General features: G+C 38.5%; 1 protein-coding gene across 5 annotated transcripts; it reads right to left on the bottom strand.

The window, feature by feature from the left end:
* Positions 1–289: 289 nt before the first annotated feature.
* Positions 290–26,483, bottom strand: LOC132790788 (junctophilin-1). Of its 5 annotated transcripts, none has more exons than XM_060799508.1 (9): positions 26,382–26,483; positions 9,801–10,765; positions 8,462–8,676; positions 6,085–6,350; positions 5,876–6,012; positions 5,410–5,550; positions 3,427–5,338; positions 1,698–1,898; positions 290–1,616 (listed from the first exon to the last, which is right to left on the bottom strand). In XM_060799508.1, exons 2-9 carry the CDS (start codon positions 10,139–10,141, stop codon positions 1,530–1,532), a joined length of 3,300 nt encoding a protein of 1,099 aa, XP_060655491.1. In that variant the 5' UTR covers positions 10,142–10,765; positions 26,382–26,483; the 3' UTR covers positions 290–1,529. The 5 variants fall into 5 exon arrangements, with proteins under 5 accessions (XP_060655491.1, XP_060655465.1, XP_060655474.1 ...); XM_060799482.1 differs by lacking the exon at positions 26,382–26,483 and adding an exon at positions 24,340–24,736; XM_060799491.1 differs by lacking the exon at positions 26,382–26,483 and adding an exon at positions 17,189–17,289.
* Positions 26,484–26,720: the final 237 nt, after the last annotated feature.

Here is a 26,720-nt window from a genome sequence, read left to right as displayed (position 1 = left end):
TTCAAACATCAGCTAACAATTTTCAATTTCAAGTCTTTCGATTTTTAAGGTATTTCTGCCAATCTTGAAGCGGCTGAAGAAAGCAGAAAGTTTTACAGTTTATATAATTGCACTTGAGAGTTTTATTATTTATAACAGTAATAAAAAAACAGCGGATGATCGATAGAAAAGACCAAAAGAAATAAATACTAAAGCACACATGTGCAATTGTTTTTGTTGTTTATTTTCTTTTGTAAATAATATATGCATAGAAAAGAACAAATTATAAATAAAAATAATCATAATAATTATAATATATTTGAAATAATAGAGAATCGAAAGGATGATAACAATAAATTGCTGCAAACACGTCGAAAATGGCATAATTTCAGCTATAAAATAAAGAAGTACATAACTTTATGGAGAAAAATAATTAAATTGTAAAGTTATGTATATGATAAATTTATAAGTTATATATACAGCTTCATTCATCAACAATCTCAATCTAAATTCATCGCTTTAATAATTATTACATAGTTTAAGTTGTTTTCCAAAATATTACTTTTAGCCAGCCCAAAACCAAAGCACTCAATTGGTGCTTCAAATTATGATTACACATTTATGTTAAATTTCTTTGGATTTATATTTTTGCTGTTTCAATTTAGGTCCCACACAATTTTGCTAAATATTACAAATTGTTTTTTGTTATTTTTATAAATATTTTTTGTTTTTGATGCCTTTTTGATTAGCTCGCTGACTAAATTAAAATTCAATTGCAAATAGGAAATTGTTCTTGTTTTTCTTTTTTTACCGTTTTCTCAATTTGTTTGTCTAAAATTTGCTTTGTTTTTGTTTAAATGTATGCTCGTGGTTTAAGTATTGATGACGTTAAGTGTAAGTTTTTTAAATGTAAGTTTTTGTTTACATATATTTATGTATAATAATATTACATTAAATGTGTAGAAAAATTCGTTAAATTGATTTGCATATAGTTTTTCTTTCTGTTACTGTTTTATTTTATTTATTTAATTTTCGCCACAATTATGAATTGTTTAATCGGCTTGTCAAATTTGATTTATGCAATGGCTGCACAGCCATTTCAAAATTGTTTATTATTTAATTTTCTAAGATTTGTGCATTGCAGTTCTGCGTAATTTTAGTAGTTTTTTGTTTTTTTTTTCACTTGTTTCATATTTTGTTTTTATCAATTTGGCTGCAGTCTAGTATTTAATTCGATTTTTTGTTGGTTTTATACATATATTTATGAATATAAATTATATTATTTTATATGTAAATATATTTGTTTTTTATTTTGTGTTATAATCGGTTTACTGCAAATGCTACAAATTGTTAGCCCCCACAAAAATATGAAGCCACACAGAATCCACAAAACATACATCGCCATAATGATTTGTCAGTGTGCTCTGAACTGTGTCCACAGTTGCTTTAAAACTCAAGACTGCCTCACAATGACTCTCAAACCGTTATTCCAGTTACACTGCTACTGTTGTTGTTTTGAAAGTGTTCCGTGTGGTCTGACGCATCCGGCGCTAGGTAAGCATCTTGACAAACAATAACGCCAACATCACATTGACAAAGAGCACCAGCAGCATCAGCTGTTGGCGCACAAACCAATCCTGTCGAGAGATGAAGTGATGTATATGTATGGATAAGAGTACTTCTCATGATAACAGCAACTATCGCCACGATCAACTTACCTTAACTTGCGGACTAACCAAATACAACAAGGGATTCGCCTTAAGGCGCTCGTTCACTTCGATTTGACGACGCACTGCCTCACGGCGTGCAGAGCCCAAGGCAGAAACTTCCTCGCGGCTCATGGCCTCTGTGGCTCGCGGCAGCTCCTGAAAGTCAGGCATCGACTTTTTGCGCTGCAACGTCACATTTATGGGCACCGTCTGCAGTGAGAATACACCAATAATGAAAGAAGATTAGTCATTCAACAGTTGATGTGTGTGTGTGAGTGTGTGTGGCATACAACACGACCTCAACGGGAGGCTCTACAATCCAGCTTTCACTCGCTCGACGCGCCAAAAGGGCCGGTGAGAACATCAACTCCTCTTCATCCTCCTCCGGATACCAATCCATTGTAATTCGCTCAAGTTAAATAGTCTTTTGCAACAGTTTTACATGCACTGCAGGCACAGCTTGCATAAGCCTTGAAATCTATTGACGCCACCTCCAATTTGTAATCGAGTTGTACATGACGCTCCAATTTGAACTAAACACACAAATTATGCCCGTTCGTCTGTTGTCTGTTGTCTGTTGTCAGTTGTCAGTTGGCAGCAATGCGCCAAATGGCCAAAAATAGTTCAACGGACGGCAATGAGCCAAGCGAACAACCACAATGACAACAACAACAACAACAACAATAATAATGATTATTGCTCTCTAGTCTCGTTTATATGTATTATTCAAATATATTTATATTGTTTAAGTATTTGAATTGTGCTGCAAAGTGGCGAAGAAGGAATCTTTCTCAGCTGTTGATGCTACCGTTGCCGCCTCTAACGAGACCAACGCGTCTTTTGCTACTACCAACAAAGTGGTTCGGAAAACTGTCGCCTGGCTGCGAGGCGACAATCTATTCCAATGGACGACCACCACTTGTGAAGTGTTCATCGTATTCAGCAGAGATCTGAGAGAAGCGTGCAATCCATTCTGGCCTGGCGTGCACTCGAACCCCGCCTATAAATAGCCAGAGAATGGGCACATGTTTGGTGTGGCGGCGGGTGCTCTGAGAATTCTCTGAGAAATAAATCTCACTCAGTACATTTAGTATAGGGATACATATATTCATATATTCATCATAGGTGTGTATATATGTACATATGTATGTGCTATAGTACCGTATAATATCGCTTCTGTCTATTCTCGTTGTGGCAGATATATTGTATACGAATTAAGTTAATTGCGCGGATTAACTGTGTTATGAAATATTTGGGAACCAGCAGCCCGGGAATTTGACAAACAGTCCGCAGGGGGGTCAGACCAAAATCTAATAGACAAAATAGACAAGCAGACGCGTGCAGTTTTTATGGCCCAATTGAAAGTGCAAGAAAACTAATCAATTTCAATTAATTTCATATTAGGAAAGAAATCAACAATTTCATTAGAATTTCACAGATTAATTTAAGTAAACCAAATTATACATTTATGAATGTTTGAAGTCATTTCAATGAAAGATAAAACTGGCCTCAATATTTACCAAGTAAATAAAAACCTTCAGTCATTCTGATATCAGATTTTAGGAACTGTATAAATTATGTGTATCTTAAATATTCAATAAATATTGCTGGGATTTGAGAACAATCTCAAATCCATTCATTTTGTTAAGTAAGTTCTATTAATGGGAAATTCAATTGTTTTCAGTTGTGTTATTTTCCTATTAATTCCGTTATGAAATTATTTTGCAATGCCTCTTACCTTCATTTTCTTGCCACCTCCGCCTCCGCCGCCACCGCCGCCACCACCACCTTTTCCGCCCATGGCCATGCCCACTGGTGTTGCGGGCTTGGCTGGCAAATACAAGCTCTCCGTGCGTTTGGGTTGCAAGGGTGAGGGAATGATATCCTGACCGAGCGTTCGCTGACGCAGCAGCACATCCTCAAAGGGTTGATTGGGCGACGAGAAGAGCGGCTCCGCTGTGTTGCTCTGGCTGGGCGCTCGCCCTCCGCCCCCTAAACTGGGCGTGCCAGCGCGAGATAATCGACCACCGGCGCCAGAGGGCAACGTCCCATTGCCGGTCATCGTTGAGGTGCCTGTCGTTCCAGTTGCTCCCGGCACTGGCGTTGTACCGCGAAATACTGAGCCAGCCCGGGGACGACCATCCGGAGTGCTGGAGCCACCTGCAGCTCCACTGCCACCGCCACTGCCATTGGGCACGGCATCGGCAAGTCCAGAGCGATCCAGCGATGCCTGACGTGAGCCGGCAAACGTGCCGCTCATCCGGCTAGCAGCGCGAGCATACCGATCGATGGAGGAGTCGCGACTGGGCGGCCGCTTGTAGTGATCGAAATGATCGATGGACGACTGTTGGCCCATTTGGCCCAACATGGGTGGTCGCTGGCCACGCTGTTGCTGCTGTGTGGCAGCCATTGCTGCGGCGTTGGCAGCCTCCGACAGTTGCTGCTGTTGCAGCTGAGAGGCGCGACGTAACAGGCTGGCGGCATTGTGGCTGGGCGAGGCGTGCAACGAGGGTTGCTGTTGTAGTTGTTGCTGTAGCTGCTGCTGTTGCTGTTGTTGTAGTTGTTGCTGAGCCTGTTGTTGCTCTTGCAGTAGCTGCTGCTGCTGCTGCTGCAACTGTTGCTGCTGTAGCTGTTGCTGCTGGTAAAGTCTTTGCTGCTGTTGCAACTGCTGCTGCTGCAACAAATTCTGTTGTGGCGACATGTTGATGTTGTTGTTGGGCGTCAAATTCGCATTGGTGGCACCGAACGGCGTCTGCGGCTTCTGCGCCTGATTCAGTTGAACGCCGCCCGCGCCAGGCGGCTGCTGTTGCTGGAACTGATATGAAGGATTCGTTTGCGGGTTGCTCTGTTGCTGCAGCTGATGCTGCTGCTGGTGATACATTTGATTGATGGCGCTTACAACTTGCGCGTGACTCGGCTGCCCATGGCTGACCATGCCCGAGAGATCGGTCTGCGGCGATACGGGCAACTGTTGCGAGTACATCGACGAGGGCACTGGACACTCGGACTCCTGCTTCTGCTGCGACATGCGACGCTGCTGTTGCTGCATGTTCAGATACTGCTGCTGTCGCTGTGCCTGCGTGGCATACGCATCCGATCCCGATCCCCCGCCACTGCTGCTGGCCGGCGAGAACTGTTGCGTTGGTAACTGTGTCGTCGTCGTTGCGGTCGACGTTGGCTGCTTGTTACCCACTATGCTGCTCGTCATGCCCACGGTCAGATCCATGTTGGATTGCCCGGTGCCGCCGCGGAAACGTTCGCGCTCTCGATAGCGCAGCTTCTCGAATCGCTCCAACACCGAGGGCTTGAAATCGGGAGCGAACTCACGCGCCATGCGTACGGCATTCTCGCAATCGATGCGAGCCTGCTCGGCGGCCACGTCTGCATTCTGGGCCTTGGCCGCAGCTGTTGCCATTCGTGAGATGGCCATGTCCGAGCGTTGCATGGCCATTTTAAGGGCGCGCTGCGCGGAATTGACGGCGGCCGTGATGCGGTCGCGGAATTTGCGCGAACGCGCCAGGAACAAATGCTTCTTCTTCTGGCTGGTGATCAATATATTGTTCTTGTATTTTCCCTCCTCAACGGTGCCATCACGAAACGTGGTCACACCGTAGCCATGCTTACGATTATTGTACCACTCGCCTTCGTATCTATGAAGAGGGATTCGGGAGTTATTCATATGGCTTTCAGTATATGGGGGTGATTAGGGGAGTCTACTTACTTGAGGCCATCGCTGCGCTCGGCAACGCCGTGGCCACAGCGCTTGTCCTTCTTCCATTCACCCATGTAGGTCTCCACCACTGTGGGATCCAGCTGCTCATCCTCCATGGTAAAACTGGCATTGGACTCCGTGTGCGCGGATCTGCGGATATCAATACTATACTTTAGACTCTATACAGCGAGTAATCTGAAAAGCGATATCTTAGGATCTTTAAGGTGTATCTTCGATAGTAATTTATGAAGGACAATCCTCTAAATACTCCCTTAATCAATAAGTAACGAATTGTTTCTACCAGATTAAACACCTTAGGAAGCCAAAGACTTTTAGATTCGCATTGAATGATACAACGGTTGATACTCCTAATACAGTAAGCTTAATACATTTTAATCCTGTAAATTCTTCTCAATTCATGTCATATAACCTCCTTAAGCTTTAAAAACAAAATGCTCCTTCATCGCTAACTTACTTCGTGGTTAAATTTGATTGCTCGGATCCGGTGCTAACCCAGGAAGCCGATGACATTGTGGAACGTATGCTACCCGATGCAATGGTGCCACGCTTTTCCAGATCTCCAGTGCTCCGTTGCTTGCGCATTTTCAGACCCTGCCGAGAGAAATATAAAACAGGGTGTTTTCTAAAATAATCGCAGTGGACAAATTTGCAGGTATACCATACCATCAAGAATCCCTTCTTCGTCTTCTCGGTGAGACTGTTGCGACGCACTGGAAGCTTATCGGATTTGGCGGTGAGCACAAAGCCACCCCGAATCTCCTCCGACTTCTCGGGGACTTTAGCGGCATTGCCATTTTCGGCACTGCGCAAGGAGCTCAGCGAGGCGTGCAGATTCTTGCGGCGATGGTGAGAGGCAAGGCCAAAGGGTGCCGAGGTGCGAATGCCATAGCCATGCCTCTTGCCCTCTTGCCACTGACCCTGGTATTTACCTGCAACAACAATTTCAACAAGAGTTCCATCAATTAAAATGCAAATGATAAATGCAACCGCATTGTGCGACCCCAATGGAATGGCGACTCTCTCTTTAGCGTGTGTCCTGCACCTACTTATTATAACACGGAACACATTCATTAGCCAGCCCCAACTCCAATCCCATTCCTATTCCCATTCTCATGCCAAGCCACGTCTATTCTATTAATGGCATCACGCGTCTAAAAGTTAGCAAAAGAGTCCCTTCCCACTCTCACAGAGCAAAGTATGGAAATTGTTGACTGCGTTGTTTGGAATGTCGAAACAGGTGGGGTTATTTAATTAGTAAATAGTATTAGTGAGGCTCAGCAAATGACAATTTACGAGTATACGATAGTTGTGTCCTGGCTGGGTAAACGTTGCCTTAGTCAAGTCAACTGGATTAACGATTCCTGCAGTTATTTTGCAAAGGTGGCCATAACAGACCCTGAAGTCTCCTGAAGGTCGAAAGGGCCGAATACATTTACTAGAAATTGGTAAAGTTAAAGCAACAATGCTTTAATAAATTAATAGGAAATATTTCCATACAAAAGGAGACAAGAAAGTAAGCTACAGTTGAGTGTGCTCGACTGTGAGATACTCGCAACCCATATTGAATAAATGCAATATATTGCGGTATTCATTTTAAAATACACCAAATATACCAAATGTTATTTTAGGTATATTCATACAGAACTGCATTAAAAATATACCATAGAGCGCAAAATATACCAGATTGACACCAAAAGCAACTAAGAAACCTAGTAAGTAGTCGTTCTTCCCATTTTCGACATTTTTTATCTGATCGCAACCAAAGTTTCAGACTGTAGATATTATTGTATGCACCAAAATTCTAGCTATGAAATTACACTTCTTATTCCATTTTTTGTCGCTTTGCGGTGGTGGAAATGGGCGTGGTAAAAATTTCAACCAAACTTGATCTGTCAACAAACATAACAAGTGCTGTCGAAAAAAGTAATTCTCTATCTCTTATAGGCTCTGAGATCTAGGTTTTCATACGGAACGACGGCTAGACTGGCAGACGGACGCTGTTGACGCTGATCAAGAATATGTATATATATTGTATAGGGTCGGAGATGCCTCCTTCTGCCTGTTACATACATTTCATGCCGGCACAAAGCTATAATACACTTCTACCCTATGTGTAGCAGGTATAAAAAGGAAAGAAGGAACTGAAAAATATATTTATACTATTAAATCCCTACATATTAATCTAGGGATCTTAAATAGCAATATCAAAATTGTATAATTCATGTATATTGAAGAATGTTTGGTATATGAAATATTTCTTTTGGAAACTTTATAATAATTTAAATAATATAGTTTAATTAAAGATCTTTGGGAATAATAGATTAAATGCAATGAGAGCACAGCGTCAATATGCAGAGTGACATTTTCTTGAAAACATTGTAAACCACACGAAAAATATACATACATATATTTAGACATTTCGCTGCTATTGTGTTATAAGACATGTACTCGCATGTGGCTTCATTGCACCCGCACCAAGGCAAGTGATCTATAGATATGCACAGAGAGCCATATGCTAGTCGAGCTAACCGAATTTCCCCAGAAAAAGCCCACTCATGTTGCAAAAATGTTTCACAAAAGAAAAACTAAGAAAACATCATTGAACCGCACTGCGAAATGAAAATATGACGTCAGGTATTGGTCATTGTGCGGTGCCAATGTGTGTGTGAGTGTATATTGTCAAATTGCCTAGAACGTACATACATACATAAATAATATACATATATAAATATGTGTGTGCCCTACCGGCAAGGCAAGGCGGAAAGCAGAACAGAGTAGAGCAGAAGCTCAGCAATTGCCTATGCGGGACATGCGCCGAATTATTACAGAAACGTCAAAAAGTTAAATAAAATAAAAGACTTGAGAATTGCGAACAACAAATGGATTTTGCTGCCTCTGTTTTGTTTTTGTTTTCGTTGACGCTGTCGCTGTGGCTCTTTGAAAATGGGCCGCAAAAAAAAAACCGTTAAATGATCTCATGCATGAAGCTGCGTTATATACTACTACATATAATACATATGTAGCCAATGTAATAGCTTACCGCCGTCCGCATAGGTTTCGCAACCGGATCCATCTTGATAGCCTTCATTCCAGGTGCCCTCGTATTTGGCCGTTGAAACGGTACTCTCCCTGACACCGTAGCGTCCCTTGTGACCATCCTTGGACCACTCGCCGCGATAAATCTGCCGGCCAATCTGCTCCACGCCCAGACCGTGTCTGCGTCCATTCTGCCATTGGCCCTCGTAGTGTGATCCGCTGCAAATCAATTGGATTGAATTGAATAAATTAGTATGTGGAAGCGAAAAATCAATTTAGCTGCTCCCACACATTTTGCATGTGGGCTACAATAATAAAGAACTATAACAAAAAAAATTAACTATAATAAATAAGATTTTGCCATTGTAATAATAATAAAATTATTTTGAATTGTGGATAATAATCATCACTATTTCATATGATAGCTAAATATTCAAATAGTTTAAAAACTTAAGAAAGTTGAAGAAGTATCCTTGGGGATTATTATACAAAATAGAGTAATAAAGAAATGTTCTGGCGTTAAAGCAGAAGAGGAGGTTAATTTTATTCATAACATTATTTTATAAACTTTTCGGTATTTAAAATTGTTTTAATTCTTGGTATATCCGCAACCTATAGGATTTATAACTTAGTGCCTGCAGGGAAAGTATGCAACAGGCAAAAGGAGTCATCTCCGACTCTACAAAGTACATATACATATTCTTGATCAGCGTCTACAACCAAGACGATATAGCAATGCACGTCTGCCTGTCTGTCTACTTTAACAATTAGATCTCAGAGACTATTGGAGACAGAGTTACCATTTTTTTCGACAGCACCTGTTGTGTTAATAGATCAAGATTGTTTTACATTTGTTCCACGCCCACTTCCACCTCCGAAAACAAAAAAAATAAACTTTTAAAGCTAGAGTCATACTCTTTGGTACATATAATATTATATTAGCTACAGTTTTTATAATTCCTGGAAATATTTGAAGTTATTGGTGGAAATACTTTAGTATGGCACAAAACGCTTTCTGCAATCGAGTCTAGATAATTTGGTTGCCAATCAGGTACATTTTAGACTCTACCATATATTTTGAATGTAGTACTATATGAATATACCAAATATAGCCTCCTGTTTTGATCTTATTCAATCTTTCTTACTTGTTGGTTTTTAAAATTATTCTAATTCTTTTTAGTGTTTATTCATATTTGTGTTCTACAAATATTAATAAATATGTTATAAATATATTTAAAATCAAGATGTGTGTTCTTCCTTAAATAATCTTCATTGCCCGATGTATTTTTGAGACAATGTAAATTGACTTTTATAACAATAACTCAATAAGTCTGCGTACATACCTGGGCCATATATAAGATCCGGACACTTCAAAGCCGTAATTCCAGGCACCAGCATAGGCGCCCTGGTGCTTGGGACCAGTGCAGACGCCATGGCCATGGGCCTTGCCCTCGTCCCAGCCACCGCAGTAGGTGCCGCCATCCTCGAAGTCGAAGCGCCCTCCGCTCATTGGCGCCCGCTTGATGGCAGCCCCGGATGCGGCCTGTGATGCGGCATAGGCGGCCATATCGACGCCATTTTGTTGCAGCTGCTGCTGTTGCTGCTGCTGTTGTTGTAGCTGTAGCTGTTGTTGCTGCTGCTGTAGCTGGAGTTGTTGCTGTGTTAGTTGGCCAGCTTGTTGCATACTCAAAGATTGTTGAACTTGTTGTCCGTTGTTGTTGTTGCTGCTGCTGTTGTTGTTGATGTTATTGTTATTTAATATTTACTACTAGTACTTAATGTTGATGCTGTCGCTTTAAGCTTTTTATGCTTTCGTATGCTGCGCATTGATTTACTGCTCAATTGTTGTTGATGCTGCCGTTGATGTTGATATTGTTGTTGCTGTTGCTTCATTTGTTTTTATTTGTGTTTGTGTTTGTATTTGTGTTTCAGGTAAATCTAACTTTTTATTGTGTTTTCTTTTCGTTTTCGCTTAGTTTCGTTTGTATTAGTTTTTGATTTTGTTGTATTTGCTATGTAATTAGTTAATTGGTTGTTGTTTTTGTTGATATTTTGTTGACTTGCGCTTAACTTAAAGTTAGTTCTGAGTGGAGGCAGGAAGGGATTTGGATTTGTTAATTTGTTGATTTTTCACTGAAACGCGAAAGTTACAATTTGCTTCCTCCTCTCTTTGGATTTTTGATTATATTTCTCTTTTGTTGCCTTTCACTTGACTTTTTCTTTACTCGTTCAAGTTTCAATCTTAGACATTACAACGTTTTGGTGCTTTATGCTAATATCGTAGGCCATCATTGGATTAGCTGCAAGGCTAGAAAAGAAAGTTCGTATTAGTTATAATTACAAAGTATTATCGTTGTAGGTTAACTTAGGTGAATCAGGATTTGTCGTTGCCTTTGGCCAGTAACAAAATAATAACACGATTTTGAATTTACATATAATTTGTTAATCCACTTGATGGGATTAATTAAATAAAATGCTCTATGTGACATGAAACATTTTGTGGTAGCAACTTTTGATATGCAACAAATGTATTATCCAATTTATAAGCTAAATTCGCAGCCATCCAGTTCTGAATACATCAATCAACTTCCTTTTAATTCAATATTTTGATCGAAATTATACAACACCTCTTTATGAGTTGTTTCGTCGCTCATAGCAGAATAGGATAACGAAAAGATCGAAATAAAGATCGAAATGCACAAAATGTGCTATTTTTGACTCTATTTAAATGTTCCGTTTTCAAGTAAAATTAAATAATAGTCTTCTGATTGTCAGACTGACTGACTAAAAAAGCACACTCACTTCTATAAGAGCTAGGTTGCACCTGTATTTAAGAGACATTTAAAAACACATCGGGTCGCATTTGTCGTATGTATTTCTACCTTAATCATTTGTCGTTCATTTAAACCAAAAGTAAATTAGGCATAGATTATATTAAATTATGCAATCAAGTGAGCACTGAATAATTTCAACATTATTCAAAAGTTGCATCTCAAAGTGCGTTCCGTTGTAAAAAAACACTTTTTGCATTTGAAAAAATAATTAAAACGCGCTGTCAATTGATCTCAATCTGTCGAGCATGCTAACATATTATGATAAAAAAAGTATTTAATTGATGGGGGTGGGAGATAGAGATAGTATGTTAATAGAAATACCTCAAAGTAAAGACGAAATGATGATGTGGTTGTTGTTGATGAATATTGAATTGATGATATGAATATGAATTAAAATGCTGACCAAATGAAACATTAATCACAAGTGCAACAATATTCTTGAATATTATTCTTCTGCCAATTGCGAATAACAAAAGCGATTTTCATTTCAGTTTTGCTTGGTACCGGGGCAATTCAAATTTATATACGCAACTCAGCATCGTTTTGCATATTCAGTATTTCTATATGCTGTATCTGTATTCATGTGTAGTATGCTTATGTGTCTTTATGTGTGCATGTACTTGATCAACAGAGCAACGTCAAAGGCGAACAACAACAACTCGAGAACTGTTAATGGTGCGAAGTCTTTACGAGTGGGAGGTTAGCTTCAGGTTGTCACAGTCAGCTGTTGGCGTGGAGATTTGTTCCCAGCTCGCAACTGGCAACTCGCTACTCGTTACTCGTTGGCAACAGTTGCCGCAGGCTGCAGCAACTCGCTGGCGCTGGGCACTTTATACGTTTGCATGTAGGCTCGATGGTAGTAATAAAATATTAAAAACACTGCATAGTAGCACACAAACGCCATGCACAGCACATACAAACTTTTCATTTTGTTTATGTATGTTATCCTGTTGTTAAGATAATTCTTGTTGCTGTGCTGTAGTTATGCTTGATGCTCTGTGGGTTATTTTTTTGTGGCTTTGCCAAATTGTTTTTTACTGCCTCGTAATTATTTATGTTGCCTTCTCTTGCCCTGCCTTTGTCTTCGGCTTTGCTTCACGTTTTGGCCTTTTTAGCTTTGGCTATTGCTCTTTCTTAAATGGATTTGTAATTTGTGCGGCTGGGCCATGTGTTAATCATATTTTTGTTGCTGTTGTTGTCTTGTTGTTTTTAGTGCTGTAGTTTATATGGTACGTATAGTATATGAGTTAAGATGAGTACTGAGTAATTAAAACTGTTATTCAAAATACGTGAGTCATTTCCAATTCCATTATGATATAAACAAATATGGAATATTCATAGAATACACATGTATTTTCTGTTATCTCAGTTTTTAACATATTGAAAAATTCCTTCCTTTTATATTCACTTTTCTCGAGTTCGTCTCATAAGACTCTAAACAATATGAAGCACTTGCGAAAGTATATAAATGGACATAATCAATCTAAAGAATATGAATTAAAAAATTAATTTAGTCTTGTGTGAATACTATAAACACTAGATAAAAAATATTGGCTTATCCGATTTCATGTAAAATTATGTCCCATCACATTCTCAACAGCAACAACAGAGGAATAAGATCCACGATTAGAACAACAGTACTTTAGCTGGCAGGAAGTGCACGTTTAATTCACATTGAGTATACGCCATGTGTCTTCCTCTCAGAGCGAGTATTTAATGTCTCGACATTGCGATACCGTTAGAGTGGTTAGGCCAGAGCTTCAGCGGAAATTGTTTATTTGGAAATTCTTCACTCTGTTGCAAATAATTTATGGTTTTATTACTGCCAACAAACACCATTAGAGAAAGCGAAGAAGACAGAGTGAAACAGAAAGAGAGAGAGAGAGAGACTGAGCGGATGCTGGGCATTGTAAGACTTATCTCACGGTTGAGTGGCATTTATGTGTGTAGATGTGGTAAAAGAGAGAAAATAAGAAGAATTCACCTGAAAAGCAAACAATACAATTTTGAGTTCACTTGGAATGTTGCTTATACTTGCTTATATACTCATGGTATGAATAATATTTTTCGAGTGGAATAGGGAATAAAGGTTTTCAAATAAATCATAACATTTAGTTACGATTTTAAAATGGATTCCATCAACATTACTTTGAAGTAAGAAATTGCATAATTAAGTTTTTGCTTGATTATTTATTGATATAGTGATTTCTAGTATTTGCGTGAGGCAATATTTTTACGAGTACTCGCATGAATGTATATGATTTCTGTTTGAATTTCTTGAACGTGGCTGTTCATAAAACTACCGCAAACCTTTTTGCCACTTTTTCTTTTTGTTGGCGTTGGCTCTGTTCTTGTTTTATTGTTCTCTTGCGGTGTCTGAACAAACGAAACGCAAGAAAATGAAATCAAATTCAAATTTCAATTTGAATTCTTCTGAAGCTTTTGTTATTAATAGCAAAATACACACACCGAGCAGAGCAGAACAGAGCAGAACAGAACAGAGCAGAGTCATGAGGCAAAAGACTGACACACAGAGAGTGAGATAGAGAGAAAGGCGGGGCGGAGGAGAGATGAAGTGCTAGTGCTACAAATAGTGTTGCCTGTGTTACGGTTGCTGTCTCTGGCTGCCAATGTTATTTTGTTTAAACATTAATGATGATGAAAACACACGCATCTATAGTACAGTGCATGTGCTTGTGTATTCGCATTTGGGCAACGTTTCTTCATATCTCCTTCTCCTTTCCATTTCTCCCGCTCCCTCTCTCTCTCTCTCTCTCTCTCTCTTCTTTGTTTTCTTCTTCCTTTGCTTCTGTTTTAAACAAATTCAATTATGCTAGAGAAATTTTTGGGATTGCCGAGCCAAAAGGGTAGCATAACCAACAAAACGCTAAGCTGAGAAGCCATCAATTCAAAAATCTCACATTCGAATTCAGCTGGACCTAAATTACAGTGTCTGTTTGATTGAAATGAACACTCAAGGGTTTGTTGTCATATGTACAGTAGATCACAGCTTATTTCAACCACTACTAACCGACTTTGAATCAGTATACTGGCCAAATTAAAAGTGGTATTAAATTTATTGAAGGCCGGTCGATGCCAACCGATACCCCATTGGTATTGATAGGTACGAAGTTATCGTTATCATCAGTCGACAGAATAAGTATATCATAAGTCGTAACAAGTTGAATAGCAGTCGTCAAAATTAGAACAGAAACAGCAGCAGCCATCAGTCGCAACGAAATCACTCGTCAGCAGGAAGTAGTACTATTTAAGTTATTAAATAATCAAGGGTTGTCAATATAACCAACATTACATGTATTGTATTAAAATCATATGTTTATTTCATACATTTTGTAGTACTCATTAAGAGCCGTAGAAATATTTGTAATTATAAACACAATTGATATTTTCAAGAATACAAAATAATAATGATACAATTGACAGTCTAAGAAATTACACTTAAAAAAAGATATACATAAGGCATAATTAAACTCACAATATAATTTTCGTTTACCAAAGTTTTTCAGAAATGGAAAAATGTTAAGTATTAGAGCAGTCATTAGATTACTTTATAAAACAGAATAGCTTTAAAAGAGAGAGAGACTGCTGTTATTTTTAGACAAACTCCATATAAACTACACGGGGTAGGAAGGGAAATTGTTGGCCATCCTAAATGTCCCAGGCATCTGTCCAACTTTATCAAACAGAGAGCTCTCTCGAGCTGGGCTGATAAAGGCATTTACGTATGTGCATTTATTTATAAACAACCAGCAGCCGCATGTATCATTGTTATTTTAAAAATTGTTGGCTGCCAAACAACCAAACGAAAATAAATAAAATTCGCTTTTAGCAAAACCAAGCAAAAAAAAAAAAAAAAAACTAAAAAAAAAATAAATTGAAGAAAATGAATACTCGTAATATTGTTGAACTGTGTTCTAGGTGCTTTTGGCAAAGTCTATTTAATTTTTGCAAGCTGAAAGTGTCTGTCGCTGATTCCTTCTCTGTTTCAAATTCTCAATCTGTTTCTGCTTCGCTCGCCTTCTCTCAGCCAGAGATGAAAATTAAATAATAGTCTTCTGATTGTCAGACTGACTGACTGACTGACGACACATAGAGATGCTAGGCGAAGAGTGAAGGTGAGGGTGGATGGTGGTTGGTGGATGGCGGATGGCGGGGTCGCAATGACAGTCGCCCGTGTCGCCAATTCGTGAGTGCGTTTTGTCTTTTGTTTGTTTTGTGAGCTGTATTTACTGTTTTTGTTTCTGTTAAGTAAGTGAATGCATTTCGATCAATCTCGATATAAGAGTGCAGATATACGCGCACAAACACACAAACTTACTCAAACACATACTCACACAGACGCACACAACACATACACTCACGAATATACAGAGAGCAATACGCAGCATTCAGTTTTTGGTATTTTTAGCATATTTTTTCGTACAACGCGCACTATTTCGTATATTATATAGTCGACGAAGGCAGGCAACACATTCTCTAAATTGAAATTATTTATAGGTTCACATGAATAAAGTATTAACACCCCAGCTACTGTAGTTATTGTTGTTAATACTCGTATTGTTGTTGTTGGTGCTTGTGTTGTTGCATCGGCGTCCTTTTTTGTGCATTGCTTTTGCTTTTGCTATTGCTCTTAGTCTGCTTTGCTTTGCTCGTTTACTTGACACACTTTTTCGCTGCAGTTTGTGGAATGTTTTGCTTTGAAAAGCTTATCGATTGATTTTCATTTCTACTTTACAATGCGTACGATAAATATTTTTGAATTAAATATTTCATTTTAAACCATTTCATGTGAATTGGCATAAAGTCCACATTTATATTTAATAGATTTCATAGTTCGTAGAGTTCTTCACATGTTTCTATTACAATTTATTCATATTAGCAGTTTACAATTAAACTACTATAAATAACTTTAAAATAAAGTTCTTGACTAATACTTGTAAGGATTTTGGTTCATTCAAATATGCTAAGCATTTTACGAAATATTTTATATGTATTTAAACCTATATTTATTATGATTTCTCTTTCTGCAAATTGCTACTAATAGTTCAGCACATAAATTAGTTTCGTCCATTGATTAGCAACGAATTTTCGAATTGCTGAAATCCAGTGGTTAAACTCTTGAGTATATTAATACATGAATTTAATTGTTTTCATTTCAAATCTGTTGGGTTTTGTTGGCAAGTGTACTCGAGTTTATATTGTTTTATAACTTATTTAACGCAACGAAATTTTCCACATACACGCACACGGGTTATACATATATATGTGTGTGTACGAGTATATGCGAAATACATGCAAACAGTTGAGCATAGAATTATTCGGGCAAATGGTTAAAAAATGTGAAAATTTCTGTTTGGCCGCACACACACGTTAAAAATAGCAAAAGGCAAAGGCGTTTCGAGTAAAATGTTGAGAAAATCCCGTGCCTTGAAAACGTTTTTAGTTCCAAACGTCGCGGCGAAGCGTCGCTGACAGCTGGCAACGCGTACAACGACAACGAATGGAATTGACAACGGCAACGACAACTTCGACGACAACGTCCACGACCACGACCACGACAACGGCAACGGCAACGACAATGGTGACGAGGATGGTGTTGTCAAAATGAGCGAGAACACCGAACGGAACGCACGAACGGCGGCTAACGACTGGCTCGCCAATTGGAATGGCGCTTGGCGAAAGGCGAACGGCGAACGGCGAATGCCGAGATCGCTGACTGATCACACTCGCCGTGCCGTGCCGCGCAGTAATGACAAAGAACACACAAATGAATATTTCTCTTGTTCTTTCAACTTGTTTTTGTTATTTAGGCTGGGCGCACAGGGCGTATGTGTGACGCGTTGGCGGCGTTGCGTATACGTCTAGTAAAAACTAACTTTTATTCAGCGGGGCAGTAAGTCGATGCGACATTTAGCGACTCGCGGACACGTCCAAACGCTAAACGTTCGCAAAGCGAAAAGAAATTCCCAACACAGCTCTCCCAATTGAACGTTTTGTGAGCAGTTTTCGGGGACGCGCTGAATTCATTCGATCAGCGACGGCTACAAAGGCAGCGACAGCGACAACGACAGCGAATGGAAAACAGCAAAGCTACAAATTTAGAAAGATGCTGTATCAATTCATGTATTCATTCTCTGGCTTTCTCTCGCTCTCGCAGCATTTGAATGTGTTACACGTTCTCTCGAACAGCTGTTGGCAATTGTTTGCTCTGTGTTTTCGTGCAATTTTTGGGCATAAATTAAAATGCCCACTCGAACATAATATAGACATAAAAATATGAATGAATGGTCAGAGGCATTCACCGATCTCAACCACATCCACATCCACATGTTTATTGCATATATGAATATGTATGGACGAGTACGTGGTACATAACGGCGCTTTGTTTGCCTTGTCAGGTAATTGGCTAAATGACAGCCAGGTAATGTGGTGGTGGCTGAGTCATAAATCGAAATGCCTCGACCCAATGATGGATAACAGCTGGACTGGCATATCTCTGACTCGTATCTCCTACAGGAATTTGCTGGATTGGTCAACGGATAAGCATAATTTATGTCAATTGTGAGACGCTTCCGACTAACTGCGCAGCACAGCAAACATTGCTAACAAGCCACTTACAGCTGCAGACTGCAGTTATATATGTATTTTCATAACTGCAACAAACAGCTGTACTGAGGACCACTTATCCTTGCTCTTATCACCCACTTAATGACACCACCAGTCAGCCAGTCAGTTAGTCAGTTAGACAGCCATTCTACTCTTCACATGTGCTCCAGTTTAGTTGTTGTTGTCTGCTTGCTGCACCTAAATGCAATTACCCCACATAAGTGAACGTCTCAAAGCGGGCCATTAAAAATGTAAGCCACAAATACTGTTAATAAGTCGCCTTTAATTTTCAGCGGACAGCAAACCGATGCGATGGCAGAACATCCCCCGAGTTTACTGCCGGACACCTAATGCAAAGAGCACGCAAGGGGTGATCCGGGTTCCTCAAACGCGGTTAAGTTGTTCTACGGGACATTAACTGAAGTAACATATTTTGTATGGAAAAACACAGAATTGAATTCGTGGTTGTTCTTAATAATAATAATAATAATAATAATAATAATAATAATAATAATAATAATAATAATAATAATAATAATAATAAAAATAATAATAATAATAATAATAATAATAATAATAATAATAATAATAATAATAATAATAATAATAATAATAATAATAATAATAATAATAATAATAATAATAATAATAATAATAATAATAATAATAATAATAATAATAATAATAATAATAATAATAATAATAATAATAATAATAATAATAATAATAATAATAATAATACATTTTCATTTCAAAGGGTATCGTGTTGTGCGATTTGCTACAGGTAACTTAAAGTTTTACAGTTACCTGGCGGTCGCGACATTCTCCTTGTTTTTTATATACCACACGCAATGGCGACCCGTGGCCAGTGAACAGCTGCCTTGAGATCCGAATGGACACGCACTCGAATAACGAACAACGACTGTGAGTCGAGTTTCAAACTGCTTAGACATGCAGTGCGAACAAGAGGTCGAAATGGAAACGGAGAGGGAGAGGAAGTCTCTAATACTCAGTTGTGCCTCTTTCATTTTCTGTTGCCGTAAGCTATATGAAAGGTATTTGTTATAGACACAATACGTCTTCACTATTGGTGAGAATAGTTGATAGTGAAGTAGTAGGTTAACACTTGACTGTTTGTTCTTCTAGCTGCAAGTGTTAGATTGTAAGCTTAAATTCCCACAGAGAAGAAGGGTACTATAACTTTGTACCTCCGGGAAATGTGTGTAACAGGCAGAGTGTGTCATCTCCGCAAGTAAAGTAAAGTATATATATTGTTGATCTGCGTCAAAAGTCGACACGATATAGCCATGTCCTTCTGTCTGACTGTCCGTCTGTCCCCCTGAAATACTGGATCTCAGATACTATAAGAGATATACTTACATATATATACATATTTTTTGATTGCACATTATTTTTTCTGCGTGCATATTAAAAAAATATGTCAAATGGTATTTGGTATATTGATATGGTACTACATTAAAGATATACTAAAGAGTACAAAATATACCAGTTTGTCATTCCAAACAACCAAGACCCCTAGTAAGTAGGCTGTCTTGCCCATACAAAAGAATTTATTTAACAACTTTGACAGTTTTTAGCTGATCGGAACTAAATGTTGCCTCTATTTTCTGAGATCTAGACATTCATACGGACAGACAGACAGACGGACAGACAGACGGACGGCTATATCGACTTAACTGTTGACGCTGACCAAGAATATATAGAATATAATACTTTATATGGTCGGAGATGACTTCTTACGCCTTTTACATACATTTAATGAAGACACAAAGACATAATATCTTTCTACCCTAAGGGGTGGCGGGTTTAAAAATGGCAAATAGTAAAGAAATGGCAAAAGACATTTACAGCAATCGTGACTTAGCTGCCTTAACTGACGGTCTGGTATAATTAGTAGTCTATGACATATTTTGAATGTAGAACTACTATATATAAATATATTTGTAGTTTAGGGTTTAATATAAAATGGACAACAGGTCTCTCACAGTCGAGCCCACTCGAATACAGCTTTTTTGCCCGGTTCTAAATATAGAGGGATCTGTAGTTTAGTGTTATTCGGTACTGGTGGAGGAATTGCTAAATTGCAGGACCAATTAGCTCATTCCTTGAAATTTAAATTCGTAAATTGTTAGCCATGTGCTTACTATTCAACTACTGGGTCAATTTCAAAAGCAGCTTGAATGGTCCATTTATAAATTTAAATATTTTTAAAATTTCATTTTGAAGACTTTTCATGTCAGACAATTTCCGCTACGGCGCTATCTTCATTTGATATTTGCAGACGTTTAAATTATTTCTTGGTCTCCGGCAGGCACAGTCAGCCAACAATTCCATGAATCACACCCCTCCAAGTGCTCGTAAATATATTTTTGACGAACCACGAACAATATTTCATCTGCAAAAAATAAAAGACTTCCATTTTTTCGGGGTCAAATTAAATGCCCAACAATCATGAAACGGATCTGAGCAGTCAGAGTGCAGAAGGAAAGGTCATTTGGTCTCAGCTTTGATGGAAATTCCTAATAAGATACTCAAAAGGTGCAAACTTTCATCTTGATTGATGTGAATTTCATTGAAAATGATTAACCAAAGTTCACGAAAAGAAAACAAATTTAAACGCTATCACATAATAAACATAAAGTTGAACGTAAATATTACGTATACGTTATGAATAAAATCAAATAATTATTATATAAAATCAACTTGTATTTGGCATAAAATCAAGTACCGGCGAAGCCCCTTGAAATCAAGCCAAGACAAAGACTTGGTAATTCAAACAACTGTTGACTTCAGATGCAAAGAAAAGAAGGACTTGAGGCTCTAAGAAAAAGAATGCGATATAAATAATGAAATATTTATGCATACTTATGTAGTGTGTGAAGTGAGCTTTTGCTAGTGTGCTATGTGGCTTTTATTGTTGTGTCAAATACAAAAGGATTGAATTCCAGCTCTCACACACACACACACACATGTAGGCATATGAACACTTAAAGACGTAGTCGTAAGTCGTTAAGGGGCCGGTGACTGAAAGCGAGGCGGCATAATAACAATAACGAGAACAACGAACAACAACTTGAGGCTATTCTAAGTGAATACACACATGCATAGTTATGCGTAAACATATACGTTTTTATGTAGAAGTATATGTTTAGGAACTATGTTCAGAGCCTCTTTGTCCTGGTCGCTGTGATTGGCGCGATAAGCACAAAAGCCGCAAAACAAAAGCCAAGAAAAATCGACAACAACTTGCGCGTTAAGTGTTTATGGGATAATACGAATAATGTGCATGTGTATAGATGTGTGGGTGCGTGTTTTTGTGTGATCTTGAAGCAACTGCACGGACATAACACTTAAGGAGAGGAAGCAAAACCTAAGCTTAGATACGCGTACTTACAGATACCGAGTACCTAATGCATATCTTCTATATGTATGTGTACATATATAGTATGTGGTTTAAGTACTCGTATATATGTATGTGGAAGTATGTGTTTAAAGTGAAACTGCCAAGCCGCATCCTGCTGTGCGATGACACCAAAAAGAGACCCAGATCGAGGCCACACTCAGCAGAGATGCGGATATGCATGGACCTGCGACTTGCGACGATGTCGAAATTTGTTTCAGAACAAGCAGCAGCAGCAGCATTTAAAATTGGGTTACTCTCGGGTGTTATGTAAAGCCCTGGCAAGAAACATGTGTAGTTGTTGCTGTGTAGTGTGTTTGCGTTTGTGGTACATACATAAATCTCCACGAATATGCAGCATCGTCGTGGTACGCACTAAGCAACAGCAACAGCAACAGCAACAGCAGCAGTAGCAGCAACAATAATAACAAACAGCAAAGTCATGGCGGGCACATGAATCACATCGACGAGGGGAGCATGAACATGAACAAGTCAAAGGCCATTGCAAATGTAAACTTCAAGAAGGCCACCATTTATTTTATAGCCAAGGATAAAAGTGCAAGAAAAAAAATAAATAAATAAACGGAAACGTATTCTCTAGGAAAATTGCCAGGACAGCAAATTTACAGTTCTTTGATGACAAATAAAAATAACTAAATAACTACAAAAAGTTTGGGGCAACTAATGAAAAAGCTTATAAACTACACAGTTTTGATAGCAATAGAGTAGAAGCAAACGAAGCTTTTATTAGTTTAATCTTTACTTTTGAGAATGGAGTGTTTATTATTCACATGCAAATGAAAATATCATATATATAATTTATGAAATAATGTTACTTATTGTTTTAGAGTGTTGGACTATCAACGATTCAAGCTTCAATTCTTGTACATCAAATCGAACAAGTAAGAAAGCTAGCCACTTTAAATAAAACCAAAACAGTGCGGTATTATTCTTATAATATACCAATTTAATATACCACAAAAATATAAAAATATACAGAAGGGTATATTTGGAATATTGATAAAATACTTCAAAACAATAATAAATAAACCATGGCGTAAAAAATATACCATATTGCCAGGGAAATCAACTAAGACCCGTAGTAAGTAGGCGTTTTTTCTTTCAAACAAAGTATTTCTGAAATAACTTCTACAATTTGTATCTAGAATTGTAGCTAAGATTGTATGTACCAAAAATCGCGGCTATAGCTTTAAAAATCCAACTTTTTATTCCATTTTTTTCGATTTTCGGGGTTGGGAGTGGCAAGAATTTGAAGTAAAATTGACTGCGTTCAAACATAACAAGTGTTGTCGAAAATAAATTATATTTTCATCTCTTATAATCTCTGAGATCTGATGCTTACACGGACAGACAGATGGACAAGGCTATATCGACTTAACTATTGACGCTGACCAAGAATATATACTTTATATGGTCGGAGATGGCTCCTTCTGCCTGTTACAAACATTGAATGAAGGCACAAATTTATAATTCCCTTCTTCCCTAGGGGTATCGGGAATTATAATCCTGTCATTATCATTTCCAATTCCTTATTCTACAATAAATAGTTGACTGTCTTTAAAATGTAAATTTAACAATTTTTTGCTTATTCCCTAATCGACTTCTCTTTATTAACATAGTATCCTTAAATATGCGGAGACTTATTTCCGACTCCTTCAGGATATTTTCAATGCTTTAGCTTGAGACATTTTTTATGTGCATTCTTTAGAGTGTTGGTTTGCAATCTGGTCTTTCATCGTCTTCGCTCTCTTAGCCCTGTCACCAATCTACTCCGTTGACTCAGCAATGAGAGCAGCAGCAGGGCAGCAAACAGACCTAAACCACGTCCGAACAAATGTTTGGGCTTAGGCATGCCATGTAATGCTACGGTGCAAGGGCACAGTGCAACAAAAGCGTACAAACAAGTTAACAAATAAACTGGCAAACAGACAAACTGGGCGCACATTCAATTTAAAATTTCCTGTGCTGGGCAAATGCAAGGACACACAGAGACAACGAGACAGCTAGACCGCGCCGATAAGGGCAGAGAGAGAGAGAGAGAGAGAAAGAGCGAGAGCGAGAGAGTGAGAGAGACTGACGATGACGTTGACGAAATGACAAACAGGAGACGCACACTGAGTGAGCTGGCAAACTGTGCAAAGAGCACACGGGATATCCGTTTCCGTTCTAACAAGTGCCATCCTAAATACAGACACACACACACACACACACACATATACATTGCATCGATGAGCAGATACAGAGGGTTGCAATGAAGCGCAGTTGCAGTTGCTTCCGGTGCCAGCAAAATAGAAACACACTCACAGAGGGAGACACACACACGCAAGCTAAGTTAAATGGGTGTAGGCGAGGGGTGTGTCGCATGTAAAATTGAAATTGACATAAACAGAGACACAGCCGGCTGATTGTGTGGCTTGTGCGACTGTTGCTGGCTATAAAAATGTATACAGTATAATACTCATACGCCATGCGGTACCAAGTAACAACACCATGCGACAAATAAATGTGTCCCGGCAAGGCTGAAGCGGTCCTGCTCATATATGTGACTGACGCAGGCAATTGAGTCAGAAACATTTTTGTTATTTCGATTTCTTTATCAGAGAACAGCTAATTAGATCAAATATTCATAAAGTACAGATTGGTTGGTGGTTGGTTGGAGAAGAAGAGCGTTATATTTGGATGCGGCTACGTACATAATGCTTACTATATATAAAACAGTAGCGTTTTTAAATATAGCCAAAGGTTTGGCGACTTATAAATTATAAATGGACAATAGTTAAAAATAACTCAAGTACATTTTTAAGAGGTAGGCTAAGTAATAACATTTTGATTAAAATTAGAAAAGAGAAGAAAAAGTGAATTGTGAGAATTCTAAAAATCTCGCTTTCTATTATGTTTTAAGAATATATGTACTGCATTTAGCTATTTAAATGTTTGCATTTCAAAAGATATTAAATGCTTATAAACTTAAATACTCACATTGCATCTGCATCTATAAAATGACGCAAAGTTAATTGGTAATCAAGTCCAAAAGTCAGAAAAATTAAAAAAAAATCGATTTGCTGCACGATTTCAAACCTCATCCAATGTCAAATGCAATTCAGTTGTCACCTCTCCGTACTCGTATATAGAATGCAAGATTCTGAATCCGTATTTCACCTATGTACGTATATGTAGATGAATTATTCGAAGAGTACATACATATGTATTTTTCTTTTATTTATATTTGGTTTAGTTTGCTCTGCAGCTACTTGTGGATTCTTTTGTTAGTTTTGAGTTCGTTGAGCAAAATTTCATTTATCGTTTATTTGATGTATATGTACATATATGCTTATAATGAAATTATTGTTTATATTACGTATTGTGGACGGTATGCAAGGGGATATTTTAATATTAATTATGTGTGTGCTTTTCTACTTGTGTTTTCTGTATTAAATATTTTACGCGCGCGTTCGTTTCGTTTAAGTTGTTGGTTCGTTTCACACTAACTGAAGGAAAATCATTGAAATTTTCTACTCAAGCGAAAATGCTTATGTCTGCTGCGACGACGTCGACTGCGAAGCGACGCAGGAAAAACCCCGAAAAAAAAGACTCACATTTTTGTTTCTTGTTTTTTTTTAACGTCAAAAGGAAGGGGGACGTGGTGGAGGCAATGTATGAGACCGAGAGAGTGAGAATCAGAGAGAGAGAGAGAGAAAGAGAGCACTAATGGGCAGGCAATGAAAAGCTTTTTCTTCCTCAGCACAGTTCTTTGTTTGTTTGTTTGTTTTTGTTATGGCGCGCGCCGAAGTTGCCAGACTGCCTCAATACCGACGTGGCGTATGCGTAATGCGGTTTTTTTAAAACGCCAAATGCTTGTAATTTATTTAACTGTGACTGTGTGAGTGAGTGTGTCTCTGTGTGGGGAAATATGGAAGCGTTTTGCTAATGTTCAGCTGTTGGTAGTTGCGGTCGTGCCTGCAATGGGCTGGAATTATTTCTCGGCACTGAGTCAGGAATTTAAATATTATAGCTTACAATAAATGCCTATGCGAAAAAGAAATGTGTAGACAAAGCGGAAGGACTTTCAGCAAGTACGCAGCACGTTTTGAATACCATCTACTCTCTCTTTAAGTAGTGAACCCTATTTCTTCGTATTTTTCTTAAAGAAGAACAGTAAAATAATTCTATATTTTCAAATACTAGTATTGCGGCTAATATTAAAATTATATTTATGATATACTATTTGGTTCTATTTGGTGTTGCGATTTTACCATTCACGTTTTCATGTTATTTTCCAAAGAGCAAAGTTAATGAAGCAGTGTCTTGTTTGACTTCCAAAGTTCTTTAAGCAACTTTGAGAAATCCCCTGGTAAGTTGTTGAGCTAATTTCGATTCCATGAAACTTTTAAAGCCACTTGTCTTACAGAAATCCTAATAATTTCAGTGCAAATAATTGGGAATGCCCTGAGTAAGGATTCGAAGCATTCAGTAGCAGAAGTTCGTAATGAGTTTGAGTGGCACTTCGTCATGTTCAACCTTCGTGACGGGCTCATTAGACCTTGAATTATAGATTAATTAGAGTCGGAAACAAGAGCTATGGCAGGAGCAGTTAGTGAGGGCGCGACGATGATGTTTGAACTATAAAAACCCTGTTCAAGGACTCGCCTGGCCCCTGTCATTCATCCGCAAACACACTCACATAGGAACACACACACACTCATCCTTACTCTTATATATACATGTGTGCCATCTACAGGTAGCCGCAGCAACGATACCCACAATCACTGACCCATCCCCCACAAGCTTGCTTCGATTTTCTAACGAAATCGAAATTCTACACTTCTGAGAGCATAGAGAGAAAGGCAGAGAGTGAGCCAACGAGAGAGAGATTGTGATGTGGACTGAGAGAGTGAGATTCATAGAAAGAGCAAATTGCGCTTTACGAATGCATTTCGTTCAAGCTGCAACGGCACAAAAAGTTTTTGAGAATCAACTATGTACAAGTCGATGTCTATATGATTATAGAAAATTTCTCTTACGTTTTAAAGTCTCCGCGTCGACAGCTTATGCTTAAAATTTTCCAGTTCAACGCTGTTAATAATTCATGACAAATATTTGGATGCAGACACAAGCACGCCACACACTAAAAACAGCACGTTTAGTAACACACACACGCACACTCGCACACGACCGACAAACACAGCGCGTAACTTACACAGCAACAAGGAAAATTTGTGTTGCGTGCTTTTAGGCGCCCGCAGGACTAGCGCCAGTCATGACTGTCCTTTGCCAACTGAGGACACGACAAGCTTGTTAGCTTTAAAGCGTCACCGAAAGGATTGCACTTGAAGCTTCCACTGCTGACCAAGTTTCGTCTC

Source organism: Drosophila nasuta, chromosome 2L (assembly GCF_023558535.2).
Source record: "Drosophila nasuta strain 15112-1781.00 chromosome 2L, ASM2355853v1, whole genome shotgun sequence".
NCBI lineage: Eukaryota > Metazoa > Arthropoda > Insecta > Diptera > Drosophilidae > Drosophila > Drosophila nasuta.
The sequence above is the reverse complement of the archived record's forward strand: the minus strand, read 5'-3'. Positions and strand labels throughout refer to the sequence as shown.